This window comes from Haliotis asinina, chromosome 7 (assembly GCF_037392515.1).
Source record: "Haliotis asinina isolate JCU_RB_2024 chromosome 7, JCU_Hal_asi_v2, whole genome shotgun sequence".
Taxonomy (NCBI): domain Eukaryota; kingdom Metazoa; phylum Mollusca; class Gastropoda; order Lepetellida; family Haliotidae; genus Haliotis; species Haliotis asinina.
In genome coordinates, this window is record NC_090286.1 from 65,586,026 (window position 1) to 65,609,927 (window position 23,902).

The 23,902-nt window shown below is 41.6% G+C and overlaps 1 protein-coding gene across 2 annotated transcripts in view; it reads left to right on the forward strand.

The window, feature by feature from the left end:
• Window positions 1-11,161, forward strand: part of LOC137290434 (protein FAM135A-like) — a 77,628-nt gene extending 66,467 nt beyond the window's left edge. Inside the window, exons 20-22 of one of the 2 annotated variants that reach the window (XM_067821365.1) lie at window positions 340-450; window positions 6,381-6,497; window positions 9,364-11,161. In XM_067821365.1, coding sequence (XP_067677466.1) covers window positions 340-450; window positions 6,381-6,497; window positions 9,364-9,569 — 434 coding nt within the window. In that variant the 3' untranslated portion in view covers window positions 9,570-11,161. The remainder of the gene's footprint in view (window positions 1-339; window positions 451-6,380; window positions 6,498-9,363) is intronic. The other variant, XM_067821364.1, reaches the window with a different exon arrangement.
• The last annotated feature ends 12,741 nt before the right edge of the window (window positions 11,162-23,902 follow it).

Consider the following 23,902-nt stretch of genomic DNA (forward strand, 5'->3'; position numbering starts at 1 on the left):
GGGTATCTGTTGGACTATTAACCTTTCTTGGCTGTTTGTATAGTCCAAAGAAATGGAGGACAAAGGTGTCAAGCTGATGGATTGGTGGCTGGAAGACTTGCATGTAGTATCACAGTATTGATCACTAGATTGTCTGGTCCACATGCGATCACTTACATTCCTTACATCATATAGATGAATCTTTGAAGGGCATTTGGACTGGAAAGCTTAAGAAAATTCAGATTTATGCTGCCTTAAGCATACATTCCACAATAAAGAAGTTGATATCTGTAAATCTGGCCTTTTCATTTACATGGGATATTGCTGGTCTGAACATGTGACGTATGCATGTGTCCCCAGGGATGTGGTTCATGCAGAAATGGAAGAAGTCGGGTTCCCTGCTGCAGCTCAGTATGAAGGACCACCCTGACCCGCGCCAGTCCTTCCTCTACAAGCTCAGCAGCAAGCCAGGTAAAGTAACACATGTGTCATTGGCAGTTTAAAAATGTTTTAAGGGATCTCCAAAAATACAATACATCTCTGTAACTCTTAGTTAGCATTCTCCTGAAACTTGAATTAAGTCCATAGTTTTGTTTTTGTTCTTCCTAGCAAGAAGCATGGGGAAACCAAGTAATTTTTCCTAGTGGTCCACTATGTGGAGTTATCCACTGGAGTTGTCTCCCAAATAAGAAAGCACTGGAAACCTTTCTAATTTATCCTGTGGGCTATCTGGTCCAGTGGGTACTGATTTTTTGGAAACTTGGAAGATCACAATAGATCAATGAGAAAGAAAGACAGTTAACATAGGTTCAAGACTGCTTCAAGATTGTAGCTGGCTCCAGTAGCTGGCTCTAGCGGCTGGCTTCAGTACCTGGCTTCAGTAGCTGGCTTCAGTAACTGGCTCTAGCAGCTGGCTCCAGTAGCTGGCTTCAGTAGATGGCTCTAGCAGCTGGCTGTAGTAGTTGGCTTCAGTAGCTGGCTCTAGCAGCTGGCTCCAGTAGCTGGCTTCAGTAGATGGCTCTAGCAGCTGGCTGTAGTAGCTGGCTCTAGTAGCTGGCTCCAGTAACTGACTCCATTAACTGGCTTCAGTAGCTAGCTTCAGTAGATGGTACAGATTCTACTCTGTGTCACCTCAACCACATGTTGTCACTAGGAAGTCTGCTGCACCACCTACATGTACAATTGGTAGTTTCAAGTATAGACTGATAAACAAAGATCAAGTCAGTTTTCCTTCATTATCATGGAAACAAATGAAACACTTTGAAGTTTAATTATCTGCTAGTATTAAGAAGTGTTCGGACTAAGAAATAACAAGGTACGTCTTCATATTTTGTCTAATAACCCTAATTAGTGTATTATCATATGTGGATAAGCACACGGTCTGCTCATACTTACAGTGGTTTTATTACATGACTATAATGTCTAAATGGTGTATAGACTGCCAAAGTCAATCATATTTCACACACGCCCTCTGCGCGATCTAGTGTATGCTACAACAAGTATATTAAAACTAAATTCAAATGTTAAATTTAAAACAGACTGAAGTTATAGCAGCAGTGTCAGGCTATTACCTTGTTCACAAATGTATCCATCAATATCCACATAAAAGAACTATATGTCATTCATCTGCAGCTGGTAAATATTCCTGGCATGTGTCTTTCAACAGTCTAATATGCAAAAAAGTTATACATCGTTTCAGGTTTTTCACAATGGTTTATAGTCTCATCGGTCACCCAATATAGCGCCTGACAACTAATTGTATGATGTCCACTATTCCAAGTAATTTAGTTAGCCAATAACGAGCAATCAATATGTCAAGGTTTTGGCGTTTAATTTTTTGAAGGAATGCTGTTTTTATCCCCGCACTTTACAACATGGTATAGTCAGTATAGATTTGTAAATCTACACAGATTTGACAAATCCACTGTGGAAGATAAAAGTAATTAATCAATCAGTGTGTTATCAGTGAATCCTTTGATCAATGTTTGTTTTTGTAACTCAGCTGATAAACCCTCTTGCATTGCTTACATTTTCCATTACATGTAATACATTTTCCACATCTGACCTTAATTTATAGTGTTGATTATCCAGCCTCATGTAAGAATGGTGAGTTTTGATTGGTTCACATGACTGATAAAATACCATGTACACCTGTCTTGATCTGGAGTACAAAAGATGTATCATGCTGCCACACCTGGGTGACCACATGAAGTGAGAAAAGCGTGCATTGCCAAGCCTTTAGTAACATACACTGCATTGAGGTCAATCAATCAGCCACGGCATCTCACATAAATAAAAACAAGTTTGATTTGATACGTATTTTTTTCTTTCGATTTAGTAAAAACATTCAGGTAGATATATGCGTTAGCGCATTGTGTCGAGGGAAATGCAGGAGGCGGAGGTGTGCCGGAATACAACCTTACTCAGGACTGATAAAGCCCTATATTTTCCTCGTCATGTTGTGATGACTTATATTATTTACTCCAGACAGGAGAAATGTCAAATGGAACTTTTGTCGAGTAATCTGAGTGGTTTTACCTCTGTTATAACTGTTATAACTTCTTTAACTGATCAAGTGACAAATATCACTCATAGGTTTATACCACCAAATGCTTGTTCCAGCAAGAGAGACATGATCACTGTATTGCATGCAACCATGAACACAAATTGTGCTGAAACTGTTTTGAGGATACCAATGGAACCTCGTTGTTACATAAGAAATACATATAAGCATTTGCTGTGAACTTGGGTAATTAGTTAGAATCAGTTTTTTACACAAGAAAACTTTCAGATTTTTCTACCAATGGCAAAGCTGTTGTTATTAGTTCATGGATTCAAATAAATCAAATGTGAGTTTGTATTATCACAGATAATATAGACCAGGGGCATAGTTAACAAATCTTATACATGATTTTTCTATGAAACTTTGGCCAACCCTCAGTACTATCTAAATGAAAATCTTTGCAATCTATCCAACTTAAACAAAACAAATGGCTTGCTACGTGCATGCAGACATCATATTTTTACATGACATGGTTAAATATTGAGGTAAAAACGCACAGAAATGGGATCAAATTGGATCAATCACTATACCATCCAGGCATTAGAAACAAACTACGCTGCTGGGATACTTTATTATAATATTACTATCAGACATAAAATACCAGGGATATTTTCAAATAATGGCATGTGATGGGCATCCACCCTTCTCACTGTTTAGGACGAAGAAATAGAAATTCTGCCAGGTGGACAGTAGCCCAGTTCCCATGACCCTCACGGTCGAGGTAGCACGTGCTGAACAACTTGCAGCTTTGTAATTAGACTGTTTGCTCTGTATCAGTGCCCCTTTAACATATTACAATGTTATCAAACCTTCTCACACAAATCATGAGCCAGAACCACAGAGGTGTTGAATTAAACCAGGGATTCTCAATGACATCATCAATTATTCTGGCAATAGACCAGTCTAGTCATGGCTGATAATCCCCGCCCACCTTTGTTTGCGATATGAGCTAGAACCAGTGCTGGCTAATCGTTACGGTATATCAGCTAGCATAGTGCAAAGTTCAACCCATAATCTAAAAGGCAATCGAGTTATTATATTTAAAATATATATATGGATCCTGCACCATGTCCTCAGATTGTGGTTTTGCTGTTGATTACACCATGCCAAACGTTGAGCCATGGATCTATCAGTGAGCAATGGACGTCTGATTGGATGATGTGCACGTAGTCCAGCGGACTTGAGCCTCCTTCGGATGGTGCTGGTTGAGAGACGAACACAAATTCTCCATTGTTCTCTGAGATCTTTGGCATTGGTCATAGGCCTGCGTTTCACTCGGCGAACTAGGGCACGTTCATCACGGGGAGTGACCTTTCCCGGCCTTCCTGATGGTGGACGATCCTTGATGACGCCAGTGGCCATATATTTCCTTACAAGGGGACTATTGACAGTGTGATTGATATTCAATCTGGACCCAATGTTGCGACAGGACAAACCAGCTTCATGCATACCAATAATCTGCCACCTAGTATTTTCAGAAATGTCCGGAAAAGTTCAGCACTGTTTACTTATTGATGCATCGAGAAGAAAGCAATGAGAATACTTCATTTCACCTTTCACCGTCTGTCTGTCCGTAGTCATTTTGTTTCTGGAGCGTAACTCAGAAATCGTTCAATATTTTTAGACCAAACGTGATAGATATAATAATCTCAACCTACAGCTTTGCCTTTTGTAATTTACAGAGTTTTGGCATTTATATTTTTTTTGTTTTTGCATGGAAAATTTTGGTGTTAGTCTGATGGTGGGGTGGGCTTCATTTCCGGAAAAAACATTCTTTATTTTTCTGTGAAACATGGTAGATATATCAATCAGAACCTAAAGTGGTGCCTTTTGTTATTTACAGGTTTTTGTGATTTATTATTTTCTTGGTTTCAATGGAAGCATTTCGGACATAGTCTCAAAAGTGAAAGGTGTGTTTCATTTCCTGAGCACATCTCCAAAACTTCATAATATCTGTCAGCAAAAGTTAGTAGATATGTGTGGCAGACCCCAAAGTGGTGCCTTTTGCTATTTACAGGTTTTTGTGATATATTATTTTCTCGGTTTCCATGGAAACATTTCGGACATTGTCTCAAAATGGACGGATGAGGTTCGTTTCCGGAGCTGAACTCAAAATGTGTTCTTTATTTTTCTGCAAAACTTGGTAGATATACCAGTCAGAATGGTGCTACAAGCTACAATGGTGCTTTTTCCTATTTTCAGGTTTTTGTGATTTCTTAGTTTCTTGGTTTTCATGGAAACGATTCGGACTTAGTCTCAAAAGTGAGAGGTGTGTTTCATTTCTGGAGCGCATCTCAATAAGTTCCAAATATCTGTTCCAAAACGTGGTAGATATACCAATCAGAAGCTAAAATAGTGCCTTTTGCTATTTAAAGGTTTTGGTGAATTATAATTTTCTTGGTTTCCATGGAAACATTTCGGACTTAGTCTCAAAATGGAGGGGTGATCTTCGTTTCTGGAGCACAACTCGAAAACTATTCAATATCTTACAGCAAAACGTGGTAGATATTTGAGGCAGACCACAAAGTGGTGCCTTTTGCTATGTACAATGTTTTGGCATTTCTATTTTTCCTGGTTTCCATTGACATAGTCTGAATATGGAGGGATAGGCTTAATTTCCAGAGCACAACTCGAAAACCATTTCATATCTTTCAACAGATCTTGGCAGATCTATGAGACAGATCTTAAAGTGGTGCCTTTTGCTGTTTACAGATATACAGTCAGGCCACATTAATCCAGACACTTCTGTTTTTCATCAAAAACGTTCGGATAGTGAAACGTATGGACTACTGAAACGAACTTTTATGAACACCACTACAGTAGAGTTACTTCCCTTTGACATGGCAATACAAAAACATACGAACGTATACAAGTTTCAAAAGACTTTATTACAATTTGTAGACATAACTTGAATATTCATATGACAACCAACTAATGCACACAATCATATCTGCATAGATTATACATACATGCAACAAAACTCACCAGTCGTCTTCAGCACACCGGATAAAATGCTTGACGAGATAGAAATGAACTTGCACGTTGGTCAGTTTGACATTAGCACTCTTGTGAGTGGCAGCATTGTCACAAAATAAGATCACGTGTTGACCATGTGATTGCATCTGTCTGTGAAATGATCATAGCCAGTCACAAAACATATCCGATGTCATCCATGCTTTCTTGTTAAACCGATATTGGCCATATATTTCTGGATTAAAGTCTCTACCCAAACATATTGGACGTCTAGTATTTGCGATGACAAACGACTTGATTTTGACCAATCCAGTTGCGTTTGCACACAAGACGATGGTGATTCTTTCTTTTGATTTCTTTGTGCCAGCCATTTTCTTGTTTACCAGGGTGTTATTTGGTCCGAGTTTATAAAACAAATGCGTCTCGTCCATGTTATAATCCTATAATTTTGACGAGATCAGTGTTTTATACAGCAAGTAAGCATGACAGGCATTACTCAATCTAACCAAAAGTGGGACCTACTAATTAATCAAAATCACAAACTGATGACATGTTCAACTCGGAAGTGTCACTTAACAATTACTACTGAATGGGGCTCATGGTGTGAGGGGATTATCCGAACCTAACCGGACTAACGCGGCCTCACTGTATATGGCATTTATATTTTTCATGACTTCCATGGAAACAATTATAACTGCATGTGTATTTAGATATAACTGGTTGACTTCTCTATTTTGATCCCTTTTTGTTACAATTGACACTTTTTTTTGTTGGTGCTTAATTAATGCTCATGTCTATATTTGGACCCTTATGTTCAGATACAAATCCCAGGTCAAATACTATATTACTGTTGCTTGTGTTCCAGTTCTCCAACACTTCAAGCATGTGCTGCTTGTTGGTTCAAATCAGGATCGTTATGTGCCGTATCATTCATCCCGCATTGAATACTGCAAAGCTGCTCAGCGGGATGGTGGTCTCATGGGTGAGTGGTGCACCGGGTATGTGGTGTACCGGGTGTGTGGTGTACCGGGTGTGTGACTACAGCTGACTGGTGTACCGGATGTTTGGCTACAACTGACTGATGTGACGAGTGGGTGGCTACAGGTGACTGATGTACCGGGTGTGTGGCTACAGGTGACTGGTGTGACGGGTGTGTTGCTACAGCTGACTGATGTACCGGGTGTGTGGCTACAGGTGACTGATGTGTCGGGTGTGTGGCTACGGGTGACTGATGTGATGGGTGTGTTGCTACAACTGACTGATGTGACGGTTGTGTGGCTACGGGTGACTGATGTGCCAGGTGTGTGGCTACGGGTGACTGATGTGATGGGTGTGTTGCTACAGCTGACTGGTGTGACGGGTGTGTGGCTACAGGTAACTGGTGTACCGGGTGTGTGGCCACAGGTGACTGATGTGACGGGTGTGTGACTACAGTTGACTGATGTACCAGGTGTGTTGCTACAGCTGACTGATGTGACGGTGTGTGGCTACGGGTGATTGATGTGATGGGTGTGTGGCTACAGCTGACTGGTGTGACGAGTGTGTGGCTACGGGTGACTGATGTGACGGGTGTGTGGCTACGGGTGACTGATGTGACGGGTGTGTTGCTACAGCTGACTGATGTGACGGGTGTGTGGCTACAACTGACTGATGTGACGGGTGTGTGGCTACGGGTGATTGATGTGACGGGTGTGTGGCTACGGGTGACTGATGTGACAGATGTGTGGCTACGGGTGATTGATGTGACGGGTGTGTGGCTATAGCTGACTGGTGTGACGAGTGTGTGGCTACGGGTGACTGATGTGACGGATGTGTGGCTACAGGTGACTGATGTGATGGGTGTGTTGCTACAACTGACTGATGTGACGGTTGTGTGGCTACGGGTGACTGATGTGCCAGGTGTGTGGCTACGGGTGACTGATGTGATGGGTGTGTGGCTACAGGTGACTGATGTGACGGGTGTGTGGCTACGGGTGACTGATGTGACGGATGTGTGGCTACGGGTGACTGATGTGACGGGTGTGTGGCGACAGCTGACTGATGTGACGGGTGTGTGGCTACAGGTGACTGATGTGACGGGTGTTTGGCTACGGGTGACTGATGTGACAGGTGTGTGGCTACAGCTGACTGATGTGACGGGTGTGTGGCTACAGCTGACTGATGTGACGGTGTGTGGCTACGGGTGACTGATGTGACGGGTGTGTGGCTACAGTTGACTGATGTGACGGGTGTGTGGCTATTGGTGACTGATGTGACGGGTGTGTTGCTACAGCTGACTGATGTGACGGGTGTGTGGCTACGGGTGACTGATGTGTCGGGTGTGTGGCTACGGGTGACTGATGTGACGGGTGTGTGGCTACAGCTGACTGATGTGACGGATGTGTGGCTACAGGTGACTGATGTGACGGGTGTATGGCTACAGCTGACTGATATACCAGGTGTGTGGCTACAGCTGACTGATGTGACGGGTGTGTGGCTACAGGTGACTGATGTGACGGGTGTATGGCTACAGCTGACTGATTTACCAGGTGTGTGGCTACAGGTGACTGATGTGACGGGTGTGTGGCTACGGGTGACGGGTGTGTGGCTACGGGTGACTGATGTGACGGATGTGTGGCTACAGGTGACTGATGTGATGGGTGTGTTGCTACAACTGACTGATGTGACGGTTGTGTGGCTACGGGTGACTGATGTGCCAGGTGTGTGGCTACGGGTGACTGATGTGATGGGTGTGTGGCTACAGGTGACTGATGTGACGGGTGTGTGGCTACAGGTGACTGATGTGACGGGTGTGTGGCTACAGCTGACTGATGTGACGGATGTGTGGCTACGGGTGACTGATGTGACGGGTGTATGGCTACAGCTGACTGATATACCAGGTGTGTGGCTACAGGTGACTGATGTGACGGGTGTGTGGCTACAGGTGACTGATGTGACGGGTGTTTGGCTACGGGTGACTGATGTGACGGGTGTGTGGCTACAGCTGACTGATGTGACGGGTGTGTGGCTACAGCTGACTGATGTGTCGGGTGTGTGGCTACGGGTGACTGATGTGACGGGTGTGTGGCTACAGGTGACTGATGTGACAGGTGTGTGGCTACAACTGACTGATGTGACGGGTGTGTGGCTACAACTGACTGATGTGACGGGTGTGTGGCTACGGGTGACCTGTGTGACGAGTGTGTGGCTACGGGTGACTGATGTGACGGATGTGTGGCTACAGCTGACTGATATGACGGATGTGTGGCTACGGGTGACTGATGTGATGGATGTGATGGATGTGTGGCTACGGGTGACTGATGTGACGAGTGTGTGGCTACAGGTGACTGATGTGTCGGGTGTGTGGCTACAGGTGACTGATGTGACGGGTGTGTGGCTACGGGTGACTGATGTGACGGGTGTGTGGCTACGGGTGACTGATGTGACGGGTGTGTGGCTACAGTTGACTGATGTGACGGGTGTGTGGCTACAGGTGACTGATGTGTCGGGTGTGTGGCTACGGGTGACTGATGTGTCGGGTGTGTGGCTACAGGTGACTGATGTGACGGGTGTGTGGCTACAGGTGACTGATGTGTCGGGTGTGTGGCTACGGGTGACTGATGTGACGGGTGTGTGGCTACAGTTGACTGATGTGATGGATGTGTGGCTACGGGTGACTGATGTGACAGGTGTGTGGCTGCAGGTGACTGATGTGACGGGTGTGTGGCTACAGCTGACTGGTGTGACGGGTGTGTGGCTAAAGGTGACTGGTGCACCAGGTGTGTGTATTTTATCCCTAACTCTTGTCTTAACACCCAGACACAGCCTGCACTGCACCTCCCACTAAGCCTGTGTTGTTCTGTGTTTAGGGTCGGTGTACAAGGAGATGGTGGAGAACATTCTCAAGCCAGTCGTGGACAACCCAGAATGTAAGCTGATCCGTTATGATGTGTTCCATGCTCTGTCCAGTACCGCCAACACCATCATTGGACGTGCTGCTCACATTGCTGTCTTGGACTCCGAGCTCTTCATCGAGAAGTTCTTGACTGTTGCAGGTCTCAAATACTTCAAATAACTGGCTCCAAGTCAGCAATGGGTAGTTACTGGTGCCTCGTAAAGACACGAGATCTGTGAGGATCCGTATTAAGACATAAAGTGATGGCAGTTTATAACAAGATGGCATCTACAGACGACAATCCCAACAAGTTGAGAGATTTGTTCTGTACTTATATATTTACATTTATTTTTACTGAATATTTGAATCTGTTATATTAGAATTTTGTGATACTGATGACATTTTATAGACATTCTATATACGCATGCTTTATTCCATGGATATCAAAGGTCCAGAAACACCATGAAACCTGAGAGCACTTGCTGGAGATGACAAAAACCTTCAAATATTCGTTTGTTGGGGACCATCTCTAGTGAAGCATACTCTTGATGTTCCTAAAGACTGGAACATTGGTGAAAGTGAAGGAGGAACACCTCACTCACTCTCCCAGCAGGATCAGGTCTCTATGGTAACTCAAGACTTGGCACTATTCATTCTGCAGGTTGTGTTCATTTTATCTCTTTAGATCATTTAGATGAAGGCAGCCATATTTGTTCTGAGATCTTTTGATCTTTAATAACAAAGTTCACTTCAGCTTGTTCATGATAAAAAGTTTTTGTCAAGATGTTTGTTCAATGAAATGCTGGACATTGTTGTCATTTGTGTATTGTCTACATAACCACTGTTTGGCTGAATGTACCACTGTAGTTCCACATCATTGTGCTACCTTCACCTTGGTACCTGACATGACCTTGGCATCCCTTGTTCAGCTTCCCTACTCTGGGTTCAGACTTACAGTGAAGTTCTAGTTCTCTGTTAATATAAGGTATTATGAAAGCAACAAGGATAATATCCCTGTTAGCCTACTACGTTCAGTTTCTTTCTCTCTTTGCAATCAATTTTTTGTATTGGGGGTTTCAAACTGAAGAACCATGAGTCAAAAATGGAGATTATTTTTTCTTTACCGGAAGATTGCACTAAAAAATACTGATCACTACTTTACAAAAAGAAATATGGGAGTATGAGCTGTTCTGAGTGTGTAGTGTCACCTGAATCAAACAATGTAATATATTCCTCTTGTTCAATCAAACCACAACTCATGTTTCAGTGTTAAAGAGGCGTTTGTTTGTGTTGGACATACTGTCCATGGATGTTGCCTATATGTTGGATGTTGTTCAACATCCACATCAAACGGAGGGAATATGTTTCCCGGACGTATATATGACAAATTAGCATCATATTCACTCATGAATAGGAACATAACATAGTAGATAATCAGAATCATAGAATGCCTCTCCTAAATGGTTGCTATGACAACGAGCTACAAACGAGTGGGTGAAGAAATTTGTCTTATGTCTGAAACAGATGTGCTCTTTTGTTAAAAGGGAAAGTTAAATTAGCCTGAGTAAATCAGTGTCTATGTATTGCTAGAGAGGGGATGGTGCCATTATGGAGGTCGGAATAATTCAGCTTGTGTGTATTTTGTTTGTGTCTGTTTTCATGTTCACACCATTCTACTGCGTGCTGCAGTGAGGTAGGAGAGTTATTTATTAACCAATGGAAATTTATGAATTTGATGAATGATTATTTAATAAAATGTACATTGCATGTGACAACATTATTTTGTGTATTGGAATGTATATAAATGACCTGATTGTCTCTGTACTCCATAACAGAATTATCTGATTCTGTACTCCGTGATGGATTTGTGTAAGGATAGAGTACATGATAAGAGACGTCACTAGGGTTAAGTCAGTGGGGTCTGAACCTGGTGAGAGATGTGCAGAAGGGTTGTTTTTGTCAGTTCTGTACAGAAAGACAGACTTGTTACAATGTTGACACTATGGAGTGTGTGTCTAGATGATTCTCTGTTCCCTGTTCCTACTTACATGTAACCTCAGCTGATATAGCTGCAACTACTTGTACTTAATAACACTGGCCACTTGGCTAGGAAAACACTGGACCCTGGTTAAGAAGTTGACTGCATGGACAAATATTTCTCCCTTGTTTTACGGATTAACCTACTCAGAGCAATTTTCCTGTTTCTTTCATTCTGTTTATTTAAATTGCAAATAGATCCATGTAACAACAGGGCTTTATAAAATAAGTGCCCAACCTTTTATTTTCAGTATGATATAATTAAACTGATCAACCAGTGTACAGTTGAAGCTGAGAGTATTTGTGCCACTAGTGATAACACCCAGTTAATCAACCCTTTCTAATTCATACTGAAAAACCTTTTGGGGCATTTTGCCATTTTCGAAAAGATATTTATGATGATTTCTAAGTCAGTTTTTTTTTTAATAAATTCTTCTGAAATTTGGTGTTTTGTTAGTTGTTTGATTCAACACACCTCAGTAAGTTCAGTTTATTGTATTGTTTACATTTTTGTTTTATACTCTTAGTACTTCCAACTTGTGTGTGTTTCATAATGCCACACAGAGAATACTAAGCTTAGGTGTCTGTTTCCTCACAGGAATTTTTATGTCGTTTAGGTCTTTTTTAGTTACTAGAATTCATGTAGGGCATATTTGGATATCAGAGACTACAACAGCTTCAGTGGCTGTTGTCTAAAACTTGTTGCCAATATCTGTTTCAATGGTTGTTGTCTACAACCTGCAGCTGATATCTGCTTCAGTGACTATTTTCTAAAACCTGTTGTTGATATTTGCTTCAGTGACTGTTTTCGAAAACCTGTTTCCAATATCTGCTTCAGTGACCGTTTTCTAAAACCTGTTGCCAATATCCGCTTCAGTGGCTGTTATCTAAAACATGTTGCCAATAACCACTTTATTGGCTGTTGTCTACAACCTGTTGCCGATATCCACATCAGTGACCGTTGTCTACAACCTGTTGTTGATATCTGCTTCAATGGCTATCATCTAAGACCTGTTGCCGGTATCCACTTTAGTGGCTTTTCTAAAACCTGTTGTCAGTATCCGCTTCAGTGACTGTTTTCTAAAACCTGTTGTCGATATCCGCTTCAATGGCTGTCATCTACAACCTGTTGCTGATATCTGCTTCAGTGACTGTTTTCTAAAACCTGTTGTCAATATCTGCTTCAATGGCTGTCATCTACAACCTGTTGCTGATATCTGCTTCAGTGACTGTTTTCTAAAACCTGTTGTCAATATCTGCTTCAATGGCTGTCGTCTACAACCTGTTGCCCATATCTGCTTCAGTGACTGTTGTCTACAACCTTTTGCTGATTCGGTTGAGCTGCCTTAGGGAGGACAGTTCTCCTGTTTCGTACTGTGAAGGAAAGAAAATTAGTAACAGTGGGAGAAATGGTCTGATGTATAAAACATTTCAACTTTTAGTTATCAGCTTAAGATGTAGATGTTTAGATTAGTTACTGTACCTGTTTAACATTGTTGAAGTCAGTTTGTAGGTTTGTCCTGCCAGAAGTAAGGTGGGGAGATCGGATTATCAAATGTCGTCAAACATTGTTAAGAATTAATGCTTACAAGTATAAAAATTTACAAGCAAACATAAGCTTAGTACTATTTGTTACACTGCTGCACTGAGTCTTAACGAACCCTAGTAGAATGCCACATCAGTTAACCTTTAGAATTGACCAATCAGAACACAGCTTACCAAATCGCAAAGTTAACATTCAGACTTGCTGTTTGAACTTTTACCTCCAAAATGTTGAGTGGGTAAATAGTCGCTGAAAGTAGCATTTTTCTCAATATTCCAGGATTTCATATAATCCAGGAAATATAATCTAATAGTAACTATGTCACAAGCAACACCAAGGTGTTTAAGTAGGTTTTGTCATTTTGTGACTCCTGCCAAACCCTAAATAGTAGATGTCTGATTGGTTAAATCCATATGGCCATCTCATGTTAGACTGGATGGTTGACCTTCAACTAGGCGACCTTCAACCAGGGTTTGTTCGACTCAGTATCGCTCAGTATCGCAGGGTGACAAGTACCATTACTGAGCCTAAGTTTAATACAGAAATGTTTGCAAAGTTTGTTTTGTACTAATGAACATGAAGTAAACTTGAGACCTTGTAAGACACGATAATGAACCATAATATATGAGTGTGATATCACAACATCCCTTTTGTTTTCCATGTTTGTCCTAAATAGTTTACATTCGTAAAACAACTCCTCTGAAGTTCCACTCAGCTTTAATTTTTGATAACTGAAGTATAGTTGACAGATGTCTTACAGATGTGTGATATTTTGCCCAGTTTAATTGTTGATACTTTAAACAATGTTAATTATGTTCCAGTTTTAGCAGCATTCCTGAAGAATACCATGTGCCCAGCTTCTTTTCCCACCTCACCCCATCCCATGCCAAAGTAACTTCAAACATATACCAAAGGCTTCAGGTTTTGTTGTTTTATGTAAGAGTGTTGTGTGTTGCAGGTTGTGTTTAGAACAAATATTCATAGAGTAATTTCCCCTGGCAAGAAGTGATATGTGGCCCTGCCAGAAGCTATCTAGGCAGGCTGACTCACCTTAGTACAGCTGGCTCACAAACACTAGTTAAACATGGTGACCTTAGGTCCTTGAATGGCATTTAAATATGATGCAACTAAATTGGAGAATGTAATGATGTTAACAAGTTTATTATATGGAGTACACCATTTAGAGTATATCCTTACTCCATTATCAGATACATGCACCTTTCTCACCTGATGAAATCGTAAGACTGTACTCCAGACCATTGTGTGTCACATTATAAAGAAGTTGACGTCACATTTATTTAACATAATGTTAAAGTTAATGACCATTCTGTTTCTACATGTATATGGTTACCACTAGTAACCACATTCTTGTGGCCATGTTAACCCACTCCCTCTCAATGTTTCCATCAAGTCTTGTGAGTCATTTCCTTCCCATCTCACACAGAATCTGTCTGTCTCTGTCATCTCATTTTGTTTACCTATCACAACTTTCATTATGAAGTTGTGTGTATGTATAGTAGAAGCATCTGTCTGGCCATGGACCAGAGTCTGTTGCAAGTTGGATCATACTAAGGAACAGCAGCTATTGGCTGCAGTTGACAAAGTTGAGTTAACCACTTACATGTTGACACACAGAAGCATACTAATTTAACCACACATCTGTTGACACACAGGAACATGCATTTTTAACCACCTATCGGTTGACCCACAGTAGAATCCATGTGACACATGTCCCAACTATTTTCACAACTTTCAAATTTTCAAAGCAAAATGGCAAAGTGTTTGTTTGGGTTTTTAAGGTTGGCTGGAGGTCAAATGCCCATCTGTATTGTTAAGGTGTTACCTCTTTCACTCACTCACTCACTCACTCACTCTCTTACTGGTGTGGACATGTTGAGCTGTATATGGAAGTCACAACAGCCTGACAGGAAGTGTCAGTGTGAAGTTTTCTCGTCCAACTGGCTTCCATTGGACATATTACATGGGTGACATGAAGCTTTGCAGACCATTGTGATGTCACTGGTTACCATGAGGTCACAATAAAATGACATCGCTGCTTTGTGACTAAAGTTGTTCAGCTCTGATTCTTACAAACTTATGATGAAGTTTCTTACTCATGTTGCTATATTTGAGAAGGAAGGACCAGAGGGTTGGGGAGACGAATGACATAAGTATATTTGCATCACTTGTCAAATGTATGGATTCCTTTACCAAGTCAAAGTAATGAATTTACCATCAAATTGTGTCTAATCAAATATGTATTTGGTGCCTCATCGTTAACAGAGGACTCTGTTCTCTGTCAGACAAGGTGTCATTACTGGAAGATGCAGACTTTCTGTCACCGTCAGACAAGGTGTCATTACTGGAAGATGCAGACTTTCTGTCTCCGTCAGACAAGGTGTCATTACTGGAAGATGCAGACTTTCTGTCACCGTCAGACAAGGTGTCATTACTGGAAGATGCAGACTTTCTGTCACCGTCAGACAAGGTGTCATTACTGGAAGATGTAGACTTTCTGTCACCGTCAGACAAGGTGTCATTACTGGAAGATGAAGACTTTCTGTCACCATCAGACAAGGTGTCATTACTGGAAGATGAAGACTTTCTGTCTCCGTCAGACAAGGTGTCATTATTGGAAGATGTAGACTTTCTGTCACCGTTGTGTGATTGTGTTGTCATCAGCAGACCACAGACCTCAGTGTTCATACCCAGCCTTGTCTTATCATTAGCATGTAGTAAACATATGTAAATATCTCCAATTTGTTACCATGGTTATGTTGTGTCTTATGTGTATATGATCTGTAAATATCGGTGTTGATCATGCACTTATGTATCCAGCAGTGACAGAGGAGATGAACGGTTGTCGCCTGCTATCAGCATACCTCCTTCAGTGTATACTGTAAGTAACTAACTAGACATTATGTACAGTATAGCACACAGGCCCTGTGGGCCAATCACTGAGCTTCTTACTGAAGCAGTTTCTCTAATTACCAAACTAAGTGAGAACTACAACATAATAGGAAGGATTATTAAATAACTCAGGTCTTCTCTCATCCTACATACTCAATGCTCAGTTTCACCCGTCCTGCAGACCCAGGGGCAGTTTACAAGTAAGTGCATTCACATAAGCTGTTTTATGAAAGTCTTTTTGAAGTATGTACTTTGATGGGCATCAAGAAGTTGAAAGAATGTGACAACGCGAAATTCGTAGGTGAAAACGTCCTTATTGTTTGTAACATTGTTTCGGGGCAACTCCTTGCTGATTCTTTATTATGAGGATTACGAGGACAGCTTATCATCATGTGACATGTTGGGCAGTGGGGAGTCTAGTGACCATAGCCTTCATTGAAGTAACCACATGGAAGAATGTATCTGGTCAGTGAAGACACATTGTTCATGTGGCATTCTGTGATGTCACAGTAGATAAATGTGAGGGTGTCTTGTGTATAGACAACACTCACTTTGACAATATGTCAGGTTGCCTGTCAAATACAATAACTGTACAGTGACAGGGAACTGAGGGGTCTCCTCTCACAGTGTTTGCCATTATCAGGACAGGGGATATTTTTTTCAACTAGGTAGCTGTTAAATGTTTCTGAAGTGCTAGAAAATGTATTATATATAGATGTCTAGAGGTGTCATGATGGCAGGAACTTATCACCGTCAATTTCTTTACTTTGATGGACATGATAGATTAGAAACAGCTATACATGTACATGTTTCATGGTCTTGAAGTCTAGGGTGACTAGGAGCACCTGCTTTGTCTCAAACCATGCAGTGAATAGTTTGTTTGGTTTATTTCTACTCGCCATTCTGGAACAGGGGAGCTCATCAGACTGGTTATCACTTGTTACAGGTAGGTCCCTGTTACAGGTAGGTCCCTGTCTTTGTTGATTGTTGACATGCATCTAGAGAGGGGCTGTACCCACTGGGCTAGTCCACATGCAGCTAGAGAGGGGCTGTACCCCACTGGGCTAGTCCACATGCAACTAGAGAGGGGCTGTACCCACTGGGCTAGTCCACATGCAGCTAGAGAGGGGCTGTACCCCACTGGGCTAGTCCACATGCAGCTAGAGAGGGGCTGTACCCACTGGGCTAGTCCACATGCAACTAGAGAGGGGCTGTACCCACTGGGTTAGTCCACATGCAGCTAGAAAGGGGCTGTACCCACTGGGCTAGTCCACATGCAGCTAGAAAGGAGCTGTACCCACTGGGCTAGTCCACATGCAGCTAGAGAGGGGCTGTACCCACTGGGCTAGTCCACATGCAGCTAGAGAGGGGCTGTACCCACTGGGCTAGTCCACATGCAGCTAGAGAGGGGCTGTACCCACTGGACTAGCCCACACAGTAGCGACTGGTCCTGTTCATCTTCCTGTCTATCACATGTATGTGCAATTGTTCCATGAGTGTATGAAACTGTGTCACTCTGTAATGTCCTTATAACATGAGTTCCGGAAATGTCAGTTCCCTGTGGTATATGTATTTTGTATCTACCATACAGTATAACAAAGAAGGTGAAGACAGTATCTACCAATGCAGTAACGTGATTGTTTTCAGGCACAAACTATGGGCCCTGGTAGACCTGGAATCAGCTTCATAATCATATCTTTCAGTATCTCACATGTCTTTGCTCACATCCATATTCCTCATAGTAAGGTACAAGGCCCACCCACTTTACCCATACTTAGGTGCAAGGCCCACCCACTTTACCCATGCTTAGATGCAAGGCCCACACACTTTACCCATAGTTCAGATGCAAGGCCAACTCACTTTAGATGCAGAATTAGTTGATCATAAATCTAGAATCAATAAGATCTGGGTGGTTTCTCTTGTCTAACCATGTTTTGGTTGAATAATGGTTTTTCTATAATTTTGATGACCTGTTTTTTGTCAGTTGTTTTATATTCATATCTGGTATGTCCAGTGAATGTTTATCTTGGAGTGAGTTTAGTTTTATGCCTTAGTCAGCAATATTCCAGCCTTTTGGTGGCAGTCAGTAAATGATCGAGTCAGGACCAGACAATCCAGTGATCAACCACATAAGCAACCAAGTCAGTCAGCCTTGTTCCCCAATCCTGTTATTAACCCATACGACTAGCATGGGTTATGGAAGATCAGTTCTAACCCAGATCTTCAAAGGTCACCTGACTTAGAATAGACTGAAACAAAAACAGTGGGATGTCAGAGTGCTCAGGTTGTGGTTGAAAGAATGTTCCCCTACACAATGGTTGAATGCAATGTATCTTTGATGAATAGGGGAAATTTAATTTACAAATTAGATATTGTAGAAGGAAATAAGAAGGGAGTTTGTATGAGTGAGTTTGCATGTCCTTTTTTACCTGATTCAGCTCCATAGTCAGCATCTACAGATCACAGAATCAGTTGCCTCTAGTCTTTTTACACAAAAATTTGATGCAATGTGAAATATTTGTAAAATGTCAATATTTATACAGTCAAGTCGCGTTATTCCAACCTCCGTTTATTCGACAATTGGCTTTATATGACACTATTCTTGGTACCAAACTGAATAAACATAATTTAGTCACAGTTCTTCTGTCCGGCATCCTGGTTAATCCAACAATTGGTTCTACAAAAGATAATGTTGGACTAATGAGACTTGACTGTATATGCTATGTTATTGATTGTGTCACACACCTGTGTGTCTATGCATCTGGAGAAGTGTTAAAAGCTGCCTAGCACCCATTGTCTCACAACCTGCAAACCTGCATCTAGATTCACTTGCTTGGTTTCGGGCTGTAAGCTATGTTGTCTTCATAATGGGATTTAATATATAGCTAGTCTTTGTTAGCTGACTTGTTAGTGGTTCATCTTTAGCAAGTATGTTGTCGAATTTCAGCATTGTTAACTATTTCTTTGGAGTCCTTTGAGAATTGTGAGAAACATTAATAGTTCATGACTTTTATATCCATCATATGTCAGTTGTTAGGTTCCCTCGAACTACACTTGCCGCCTTGGAGGCCAGGAAGATGTGTGAGCACATGCTTGAAATTGTAGGAGTGCTTCCAGCAGTGCTGGTCTCACACACTGAAACAGGCCTTGGGTGATGCACACAGAACAAAAGCAACTACAGTCACCAGTGTGTGCTCCCTATTTGTGTGTACACTCCATCTGTGTGTACTCTGCATCTGTGTGTTCTCTCCATGACTTTCACATATATTTTGAACAGGGTTGTATGAAGATGACTTTGCATATAACTAATGAGACTTGTACATATAATGCTGTTGATTATGAGTGTATATGTGACTACTTCTACACAGGGATCCAGAAGCATTTCATACTGTTTACTGGTTTATAGTGTCGGTAATCAGTGAGGTCATCATGGCATGAAACCAGTGTTCCTCTCAGTCACAGACATGTATACATTGAAATCCCAGGAACCTTTAACCTCATGGTATTGTATCACAGACTGAAACCATTAGCCTCCATATCCAAGTAAGGTATAGTGCATGCAGTATATCACAATTTTTAACTCCTTAAATGTAATTGTTACCCAAAATTCATTGCAAATGTTTCTATATATTCAGAGTTTGGATAGTATTATCTTCAACACTAGCTCTGTGCCGGAGGCAGAAGTCATTTTTGTTTGTGTACAAAGGTACTGACCATGTGTGTGAATGTTTTCAACTAGGGATGGAAGAGATCAATCCTTGCTGTCAGTAGCTAGTTGTGGGGAAAACATCATCAGCCAACAGACGTGCATGTCTAGTAGCTTTCCCACCCTCTGTTTAACCTGACTTGAGGAAGAAATAAAAGTATGAATTTGTGCCAATGTTTCTCTTGTGTTTTGCAAGCATTGCAGGGCCTTCCCTGAAGCCGTTACCGTTTTTATGTCACTGTGTTTGTGGCTGAAAGAAGGGTAGGGTTTGACAATGTCAGTTGGGTTGATATTACATACATTTAGTAAGGTACTAAGAAAGTCCACTAACAAAGATATACATAACATTCAGAAAGGTAGGTACTAACAAACTCCAGTAACCAATACATTTGCATGTACGTAATGTTCAGTAAGGTAGATACAGTAACCAAGACATTTGCATGTACGTAATGTTTAGTAAGGTAGATACAGTAACCAAGACATTTGCATGTACGTAATGTTTAGTAAGGTAGATACAGTAACCAATACATTTGCATGTACGTAATGTTCAGTAAGGTAGATACAGTAACCAAGACATTTGCATGTATGTGATGTTCAGTAAGGTAGATACAGTAACCAATACATTTGCATGTACGTAATGTTCAGTAAGGTAGATACAGTAACCAAGACATTTGCATGTACGTAATGTTCAGTAAGGTAGATACAGTAACCAAGACATTTGCATGTACGTGATGTTCAGTAAGGTAGATACAGTAACCAATACATTTGCATGTACGTAATGTTCAGTAAGGTAGATACAGTAACCAAGACATTTGCATGTACGTAATGTTTAGTAAGGTAGATACAGTAACCAAGACATTTGCATGTACGTGATGTTCAGTAAGGTAGATACAGTAACCAAGACATTTGCATGTACGTAATGTTTAGTATGGTAGATACAGTAACCAAGACATTTGCATGTACGTGATGTTCAGTAAGGTAGATACAGTAACCAATACATTTGCATGTACGTAATGTTCAGTAAGGTAGATACAGTAACCAAGACATTTGCATGTATGTGATGTTCAGTAAGGTAGATACAGTAACCAATACATTTGCATGTACGTGATGTTCAGTAAGGTAGATACAGTAACCAAGATACGTGCATCAAATTCAGGAAGGTGGATAAAATGCCATTTGGTTCCTTGCAACAACAGACCGATACCCTGTTTTGTATGATGGGTGAATGTTTGAGAGTTGACTTGTAGGAATCGTGTCTAGAAGGACTCAGCTATCAATGGATACAAACACACTTCGACGTGGTGGTTACTGTAGCTCCATGGAAGGAAAGAAACACCCATATGTTTGTAAATTAGTGGATAGAGGAAAGTTTTCATCCATTGTTACTGAACGGATGTTTATGTGAAACATGCCTTGGTGTGTAACTCTTGTTCCCACATCAGACACGATGTTGCTCAGCTAGCAGTGTTGTAGACATATCTGTTAACTAACTAGCAGTGTTGTAGACACCTCTGTTACTCAGCAGTGTTGTAGACACCTCTGTTAACTAGCTAGCAGTGTTGTAGACACCTCTGTTACTCAGCAGTGTTGTAGACACCTCTGTTAACTAACTAGCAGTGTTGTAGACACCTCTGTTAACTAGCTAGCAGTGTTGTAGACACCTCTGTTACTCAGCAGTGTTGTAGACATATCTGTTACTCAGCAGTGTTGTAGACATATCTGTTAACTAACTAGCAGTGTTGTAGACACCTCTGTTACTCAGCAGTGTTGTAGACACCTCTGTTAACTAACTAGCAGTGTTGTAGACACCTCTGTTACTCAGCAGTGTTGTAGACACCTCTGTTAACTAGCTAGCAGTGTTGTAGACACCTCTGTTACCCAGCTAGCAGTGTTGTAGACACCTCTGTTACTCAGCTAGCAGTGTTGTTGACACCTCTGTTACCAGCTAGCTGTGTGCTAGACACCGCTGATCAACAGTTATAGTCAATCAGGTATAGTCTGTTTGTCTCAAAAACGGACCAGTGAATTGCAATCTCGAAAACTAATTGACATACAATAATCAATGAAACGATGATCATAATCAAACATAAGACAAGCTGATTTTTTTCAGAATTTATGTCCTAAATATGAAATAGTTGATTAACAAACTATCAAACTGGAGAGGAAGAGCAAGTGAAGCGAGGAAGGATGGAGACAGCGCAGGTTAATGAGTCAATATCATACGCATACGCAGACTGTACGCATTGCCGTACACCATAGTGAGCAGTGTAACGAAGTGGCCTGATATCATTGCCTGAGGTGGATATTCTCACTTTAGATAACACATGATCGCCTTGTTAAAATCTGATTTTAGTAGATCTAATACTTCAAAGGAAAGTGGTGTTGAGCGAAACCCCGCTGGCACGTGCGATTTGCCGCCAGTGAAAACGGGAGTAACTGATCGAATGTTTCAAGGGGGACTGACTAAGTGTGGCGAAACCGATTACTGCTTTGCCTCTGGCGGGGCATTTGGTTGCTGTGGTGTAATGTTATTTCTCTCACTGGTTCATTAAGTTGATTTGTTGATTTCACAAACAGATTTATTGTGTATGTTACGGATTTCTCTTTAATGTAGCTTGACACGATAGAAGGGGATTAGGATTGTGGTGGGAATGCTGAATAAATAAATGCAACACCCCGGTGTGGGTTTTATAAGTGGAAAGTAACAGTTAATGAGTAGGGTTTGAGATAGATAAAAACATTTACCATGAACAGAGAACAAGGAATACCACTAGCTGTGCACGTGTATTAATACTCGTCACGGGTCGTGAGTATTAAACCGCAGTGCCTTGTCGGCTTTAGAGCCTTTGCTCATCCTTTTCTCACATCGAAAAGCTTATACTCATACCCTGGAGTCGTAAGATTTAGGGTTTCTTTATGCGTCAGTGTTTCGTTATCGACCCCTATTGGTTATTCGGATGTGAATATGTTGTGTGGATAACCCAGGTTACAGGAGGACAGTATCCGAGGGTTGCTGCATAGGCGAGGTTTTAGTTACACGCCCTGCTCGAGATTAATGTAACCACAGAGAACACTCATCGACACCCTGTCCCGACCTGTCAACCGGGGGTGTGACGTACATGAAATAATCCTACAAATAATGTGGTACTTACATCACATGTCTGCAATGACAGTGTATATACCCAAGACAGATGAAGTACCTAGAACACGTCAGTATGTACACAGTATTGTGGGGGTGGCTGAGACCAACAGTTGGTGTGTGTTGAGGATTCCAACAAACACCCGATTCCAGAGATAGATGTGTAATTCTTCTCCAGAGGATGTGGATCGCTTCATTCCAATCCATGTGTTCAATACTCGTATTGGTTGAACAGTGTATATATGTAACATGACCACGTGACATGGACAAGGGAAATATGCATTATTTATTGTCATCTATTAAATACCTTGCGCTTCCCAGCTGTCACATGTTCCACGTCCTTCACTGCGATAGCACGTATATAGTATGTATTTAATATTTTATTAATAACATACTGAATGTGTTTTTCTCTCCTTAACATATGTACCATGGTTTCAGTATCATCGTCGTCCGCACTAACTCTCACGGAAATGCACAAATCCACTAAGTGGTGTTTACGAGACCACTACAAGTACAGATGCCCCAGTGGAGATGTACACGTATGTACACAGACTGCCGGCGAATGTTGACATGATGCTTCGATCTGGAGCCGAGAAATCCAAGGGCGGTAACTCCATTTGCTTCCTCGTTGATATCGCCTCATACCCTTGTAGTACAGAGTATATTCCAAAGTAGATTCAAAGAAGGAATAATCTTATTCACAAACACTATACGATAACTTATAAAGCATGAAATCGACAACATGTATTTAACTGACGATCGTTGTGGAACACACTTGTCCACGTAATACCACTGCACTATACACGTCGTATACGGATGAAGAAGCACCAGGTCCTGTCATTCCATGGCATTTAGCTGCGTCAAAGGAGCAATCACTGGATGATTGATGAGTGTCAGCATATGATAGTCACCCCCCTCAGGCCGTCGGTGTCGAAACCAACATCTTGATTCATACTGTCGCAGCGTGTGTTGTCTACAAAGTTACAGCGACTGTCCAGACTCATGGAGTGACAGTCACACACCGCACGGTGGTCAAACAATCCACTTTATTGTGACGTACGATGTGTATCCACCAGTTGTAGTAGCACGTCTTCAAAGACAAGAAGTCTAACTTCGGCTTCTATCGTTCAATAGTACCACCTTAATGGTACAATACGCAAATTCGGTCTCACTTAAAG